The sequence below is a fragment of the Salvelinus namaycush genome, chromosome 2 (genome assembly GCF_016432855.1).
Source record: "Salvelinus namaycush isolate Seneca chromosome 2, SaNama_1.0, whole genome shotgun sequence".
NCBI classification, from domain to species: domain Eukaryota; kingdom Metazoa; phylum Chordata; class Actinopteri; order Salmoniformes; family Salmonidae; genus Salvelinus; species Salvelinus namaycush.
Genome location: NC_052308.1, coordinates 11,248,872 through 11,256,337, shown reverse-complemented (window position 1 = coordinate 11,256,337; position 7,466 = coordinate 11,248,872). Strand labels below are relative to the sequence as shown.

Here is a 7,466-nt window from a genome sequence, read left to right as displayed (position 1 = left end):
TCACAAATTTACCTATGAGCCAGCCAGTCAGAGATCAACTAAATATTAGTTCAGTTATATTCTTACATTAATAAAGTATTTGTCACATTGTGACAAAGAATTACAAGCAATGGATATATGTAAACATTTTTAACAAACACAGTATAGGGTGCCATCAAAACATTTACCGCAATAATCTGAAGGATTTAAATTTGGAATTATTATGTTATCTTTTTATAATACTATTTATGTTTCCATGATCTCCACTCCACTGAGTTGTAGTTAGTTTTTAGCTTCTAACAGGCAAGTCTTACCTGGTGGACAAAGTTCACAACATTTGCCATCTTTCTCATATGAATCATTGCATTGTTGATCAGCTGCTAAAGCCATAGTCCAAAAATACAGAAGACAGATGACTGTCATATGGATGTACTGAGTGTCCATTATGTTTAACACATTCTCCTTTCTCCCCCGATTATTTTATGTACTGTATGCAGTGACGTCAGGTATCTCTCTCTGTGTGGGTGCGTGAGTGTGTGGTAAGCAATCTAGGAAGCAAGTGTTTCTGTGACGTTTATCCAGCTGAAGCAATCTATGATGTGTACAGTATGAATGGTGTGAGTTTGACAGTAGACCTAGGTACAGTGGGGCAAAAAAGTATTTAGTCAGCCACCAATTGTGCAAGTTCTCCCACTTAAAAAGATGAGAGAGACCTGTAATTTTCATCATAGGTACACTTCAACTATGACAGACAAAATGAGAAAAAAAATCCAGAAAATCACATTGTAGGATTTTTTATTAATTTATTTGCAAATTATGGTGGAAAATAAGTATTTGGTCACCTACAAACAAGCAAGATTTCTGGCTCTCACAGACCTGTAACTTCTTCTTTAAGAGGCTCCTCTGTCCTCCACTCGTTACCTGTATTAATGGCACCTGTTTGAACTTGTTATCAGTATAAAAGACACCTGTCCACAACCTCAAACAGTCACACTCCAAACTCCACTATGGCCAAGACCAAAGAGCTGTCAAAGGACATCAGAAACAAAATTGTAGACCTGCACCAGGCTGGGAAGACTGAATCTGCAATAGGTAAGCTGCTTGGTTTGAAGAAATCAACTGTGGGAGCAATTATTAGGAAATGGAAGACATACAAGACCACTGATAATCTCCCTCGATCTGGGGCTCCACGCAAGATCTCACCCCGTGGGGTCAAAATGATCACAAGAACGGTGAGCAAAAATCCCAGAACCACACGGGGGGACCTAGTGAATGACCTGCAGAGAGCTGGGACCAAAGTAACAAAGCCTACCATCAGTAACACACTACGCCGCCAGGGACTCAAATCCTGCAGTGCCAGACGTGTCCCCCTGCTTAAGCCAGTACATGTCCAGGCCCGTCTGAAGTTTGCTAGAGAGCATTTGGATGATCCAGAAGAAGATTGGGAGAATGTCATATGGTCAGATGAAACCAAAATATAACTTTTTGGTAAAAACTCAACTCGTCGTGTTTGGAGGACAAAGAATGCTGAGTTGCATCCAAAGAACACCATACCTACTGTGAAGCTTGGGGGTGGAAACATCATGCTTTGGGGCTGTTTTTCTGCAAAGGGACCAGGACGACTGATCCGTGTAAAGGAAAGAATGAATGGGGCCATGTATCGTGAGATTTTGAGTGAAAACCTCATTCCATCAGCAAAGGCAAACTTACACCGTCTCATTACTTTGTGTGAATGATATTGCTGAACTTTAAGCAATGCAAAATCATTTGTTTCTATTCTGTGGATGAAAGAGCTAGCATGAGCTGAAATCTATGTCCACCTTAAGGTATAGAACTGCCCACTGGGCGAAATGGGGGGCAAAAAACTGTGTGTTGCCCTTACCAGTAAAGACATGCTCCAGTACTTTGGCGACTAAAAAAATATTTTTTAACACTAGAACTGCTGGGCCTTGATTGCCCCCCCCCCCCCCCCCCCCCACCCTTCAAGCCAATTTTCAGTCATTCTGACTGCAACATTCTAACAGTGTAATTAACACATGTCGTACATGCTATCTCAATAAATAATAATTTGGTTGTGTTTATGAAAACACACACACCTTCTGAACTTTTTTTTTAGACAGCCTCCTTTCTCGTCTCTGTCACTCTTTCATTCCTAACCCACCTATGTTGACTGCATCAGTTGTGAGACACAGGAACACGTCACAACTGTCACAACGCCTCTTCACAGTGACGTCAGCTGCAGATCAGGACCACAGGGAACACGAGGTAGGTGGTTGTGTGGGGCCCTAAATGTCACAATACTATCGTAGGCTACATACACAGCTATAGTTCCCCTTATTGAGTCCTCTTCTCAGCCGACAGAGCCATGGCACACACCACTCACTGCTGCCTACAACTAGGATCACACGTCACCTGGTCAACTCTACCCTTTAGTGGTGGAGACCCACTTTTATTTATTTTATAAATGTTTTATTTAACCTTTATTAAACTAGGCAAGTCAGTTAAGAACAAATTCTTATTTACGACGACAGCCTACTGGGGAACAGTGGGTTAACTGCCTTGTTCAGGGGCAGAACGGCAGATTTTTACCTTGTCAGCTCGGGGATTCGATCCAGCAACCTTTTGGTTACTGGACCAATGCTCGAACCACTAGGCCCAAAATTATTAAACTGTCTGGTTTAATTAACCTTTGATGTGCTCAGGTATATTGTTACATATACTGGTATATTTTTACAGGGGTGCAACTTTCACTGGGGATGGGGGGGACATGTTCCCCCCACATTCTGAAATAGCGTTTTTGTTTCCCCCAGTTTTATCATCGGAATGTGATATAAAACGAGGCAACGGTGTGCTTTAGGACCATGAGGATGCCTCTGAGTGGTCGGGTAGGGTGTTTGGAGTGTTTATACAACTGGATTAAAAAAATAAATAACGTGTACTCCCCCCCACTTGTAAAACCAAAGTTGCGCCCCTGTATTTTTATAAGCTCAGGTGTAGTGTTGCAAATATAACAGGTTGATTATGCTGATCAAAATGGAAGGAGTTACAAAAGCTTTTTACAGGAGTTACACAACATATGTCTGGTCCATGTTTACTGCTCACAGGATATATTTTTATGAAGCCAGTGATGCAACATTTTAACCAGCCTTTGTCAAATTGCTTATGTTTCTATAATTTTGGCCTGTTAAAGTGATTATGAATTTTGACACATTTCTGTAAGTTTATGTTTTGGTAGAAGCACATGCAGAAACAGAGCCATCATCAGTGTTGCATAGATTAATTATAGAGAGATCCTGATAAATTGCTAAAGGGCCTATGTCATAATCCCTCAAAGTTCCATAAAGGTATGATAATTCTAATTCCTAATTCTATGGGTGAAATTCTAACTACTACTGGAAGGTGTGGGCCACCAGGGGGCATTAGTCCTTTGGTGAGCTCACAACTGGTCCAGTCCAGTAATGGGATCCTGTGCTATTAAAAATGTTCCATCTATTAGATGAGGCTTTAAATCATGACCCTGAGGCTGAATGCATTTAGAAAAAAGGTTAAGGCTAACATGTTATTTTTTCGGTAACCTCAAGCCCAAATCAGTCTTAGTGGCTGATGTAGATTGAAATGTTTTTGATCACCCATCACTCATTTTCCATCCTATTATGCACACAATATCCCTTCATTTTGTAAAACTACATATCTACTACAACCACAGTAATGAACATTGCTGAGATATGTGAAAAGTGATGATAAAAAAGATAAAGTGGAAACTATCAGAACATGAAAAGTGATCAACAACATAAGATCTCGCTCGCGATGGCAGCCTCTGTCTTTGACTTGATGGTTTCGATTGAAAACGTGAGTGGAAGTATCTCTCTCATTGAAAATAAGTAACAGACCTATAGCCTATCCACAGGGGGAAGACCCTACCCAGTGTCAGTGTCTGTAATGTACTGATTCTTCTCTCTATACATCCTGATACTTCTGTTCTTGCTGGGTCTTAGTTTATGTAAATGTCTCAACTCCTAAGAATGTGCATATTGACATTAGGATCATGTAAAATGTGAAAAAGTTTATTTGCAAAGACATAAACAACCACAACATTTAACACAATACACATTTTCAATATGTTGCCACATTATTTTGCCACCATAGCATTGTTTTCACATAATCTCCCCTGTAAATCTAACCAGACACCTGAAGGAACAGGAAGTAGTATTTATCATTATTTTGTCAGAAGCCCATTTGTGAAAATAACATAATATCTAGATCCCCCAGCGCAGCCGAGAACAATGCTATTGTTGACAAATAGATTGAAAACAAAGTCATGTCTAAAATGCTTTTCCATAATAACAGAATACATGAGAATCAAATATTGACCATATTTTTTAATTTTCAAAAACTGTTTAAAGTTGTTTCTGGTTTAAAAGAGTGGCATTAAGAATAACAGCAACATTTTGACAATATGAATAGTTTGACAGACAGATAGCCAGGTATCTCTATCATGGCTCCCCCAAACTTGGTTGTTTTACCAGGGAAGAGGAACTGCTGTCTCCACTTTCTTCAACTGGCCTCCGGCACATTGAGTCCTGAGCTAGGGTAGAACAATAGAGTCAGAATATACAAACAAAACAACACACAGATGACATTTCAGATTCAAGAGCCCATCAAGCTCAAATAACTACAACGCACATAATAGCTAAAGAAACTAACGTAACACTTCTCATAACTATTGTGTGACTTATAGTTTCCCTAACAGTTGCACATACATGTTCTGACAGCTGGCTTATTGTGGTCCTTGATGCAAGGAATGGTGATCAGTTTGCAGGTCACAGTGGTAAGTAGAAAAGTAAGCAGCAGGACAGTTCCCATGAGTGTCATTACTGGAAGACAGAAATAAGGCATTATTCATATAAAGCTATACAATGATCAACTGTAACACAAAGTTTTACATGAATGTATGTCATGGATGAGAGTCAAGAACAGCATTTACCTTGGCCAAAGTCTGCCGTTGAGAACTTGGGACTTTTGGTCACCTTGATAGTAGGGGCTGGTGTTAAGGTGGGGACATCAGGATGAGGGGATGACCTTTGGCTCTGGATCAATGACTTAGAAAAGGTCTGGATGGAGCCAGATGGGGAAGTGGTGTGTGTGGAGGAGAGGGTCTTCCCCTCTGGCTCTGAATTATCATTACAGGTCACATCTGATGTCGCACTGCCCGGAATCCTCACTCCACTCCTACACCTAAGACACAAGCAGATACACAGCCATGAGTCAGACTGCCTTAAAAATGCTTTGAAATCAATTGCAAAGGATGACAAAAAGTCCAACATTATATTGTAAATGTAAGGAGATTGCTTGATACTTTAGCAAATAGCAAAAATTGGACAAATGCTAGTTCATTTACATACTCTCGCCATTTCACACATTTAGAGTCCATTTTGGTGGTAAAGGATCCCTCCTTACATTCACAGCATATTAATCCTGAGGTGAGAAATGATATAATTCCAGTTATTTACATTTACTAATCAATCCATTAAAAAGCATCAGTATTACATGCTCCAGCTTTACCTGATGTATCCTGCTCAGACCCCTTGGCACACTTGCATATCGAAGACTCATAATTCCTTCTAATGAATCCTGTATGACACTGACATATAGCATTGGAAGTCTTTGTGCACTCTGATATCAATTCACTGTCTGAATAATACACAAAGATATTATAGTTTATTGATACAAACAAACAAACGTGTCTGTGGGTTACACTGGCATATTGTATGGCTATTTGTATTCAAATCAAATGAATTTATAAAGCCCTTCTTACATCAGCTGATATCTCAAAGTGCTGTACAGAAACCCAGCCTAAAACCCCAAACAGCAAGCAATGCAGGTGTAGAAGCACGGTGGCTAGGAAAAACTCCCTAGAAAGGCCAGAACCTAGGAAGAAACCTAGAGAGGAACCAGGCTATGAGGGGTGGCCAGTCCTCTTCTGGCTGTGCCGGGTGGAGATTATAACAGAACATGGCCAAGATGTTCAAATGTTCATAGTATTCAATTCAAGATTTGGTGTGGGATCATTATACAGATACTATTTTCTGTCAACAGGTCATGTGTTTACATCATGTATTAAAACTGATTGTAACTTCTTACTACATGATTATAACTTACTCTCAAGGCAGAAGGTGCAGGGTTCACATTGCTGAGAGCGATTTGGTCCTGCCTGGTATTGCCTTTCAGGGCATGGGTCACAAAATCTTCCTTTCCGTCTACTTATCATCTCACCTTGATAACATCATTCACATTATTTTCCTTGTACTGTAATTGTTGTTAACATTGGACTCATTTCACATTAAGAAGTAACTTTAATAGTATCAATGGTAAAGAAAAAGTATTCAAGATATATCTACATCCATTGTACATTAGAGTATAACTCACACAATAGCACCTAATAATGAATAACTCATACTTTACCTTTTTTGCATTAGAAAGTTGCCTCCACTGCATTTCAAAAATCCTTTACAAGTGATTACACATAAATAGATGAGCACCCAGAATCTAGACAGGATCATCATATAACTTTCGCTATAGAAAAGAGCACGGCTGTCTGTGAACCTGTACAGGGGGGATTTAAGACTATATGTGTCACGCCCTGACCATAGTTTGCTTTGTATGTTTATATGTTTTGTTTGGTCAGGGTGTGATCTGAGTGGGCATTCTATGTTGTATGTCTAGTTTGTCTGTTTCTGTGTTTGGCCTGATATGGTTCTCAATCAGAGGCAGGTGTTAGTCGTTGTCTCTGATTGGGAACCATATTTAGGTAGCCTGTTTTGTCATTGTGGGTTGTGGGTGATTGTCTAAGTGTAGTGTTTTTGTGTCAGCACTATTATTCATTAGCTTCACGTTCGTTGTTTTGTTATTTTTGTGTAGTTTCGTTAAGTGTTCTCTGTGTTAATAAATATCAAGATGAACACTTACCACGCTGCATATTAGTCCTCCGATCCTTCAAACTTCTCCTCGTCAGATGAGGAGGACGAAGACAACAGTGACAGAATCACCCACCACAACCGGACCAAGCAGCGTGGTAGCGGGCAGCAGCAGCAGCGGCCGAAATGTCAGGACTCCTGGACATGGGAGGAGATTTTAAACGGAGAAGGACCCTGGGCACAGGCTGGGGAATATCGCCGCCCCAAAGCAGAGCTGGAGGCAGCGAAAGCTGAGCGGCGGCGATATGAGGAGGCAGCACGGCAGCGCGACAGGTACGAGAGGCAGCGTTTTTGGGGCACACGGGGAGTGTGGCTAAGCCAGGTAGCAGACCTGAGCTCACTCCTCGTGCTTATTATAAGCAGCGCGTTACTGGTCAGGCACTGTGTTATGCGGTTAAGCGCACGGTGTCGCCAGTACGTGCCCATAGCCCGGTGCGCTATAGGGCAGCCCCCCGAAAGTGTCATGCGAGTGTGGGCATCCAGCCAGGGCGTATGGTGCCTGCTCAGCGTGTC

General features: G+C 41.1%; 1 protein-coding gene across 1 annotated transcript; it reads right to left on the bottom strand.

The window, feature by feature from the left end:
• Positions 1 to 4,472: 4,472 nt before the first annotated feature.
• On the bottom strand, positions 4,473 to 6,542 carry LOC120028135 (tumor necrosis factor receptor superfamily member 10C-like). Its single transcript, XM_038973337.1, is given in 8 exon segments — positions 4,473 to 4,564; positions 4,740 to 4,853; positions 4,964 to 5,214; positions 5,382 to 5,454; positions 5,542 to 5,670; positions 6,139 to 6,252; positions 6,442 to 6,475; positions 6,477 to 6,542. Coding segments are annotated over 8 exon segments (873 nt in total).
• Between the last annotated feature and the right edge of the window lie 924 nt (positions 6,543 to 7,466).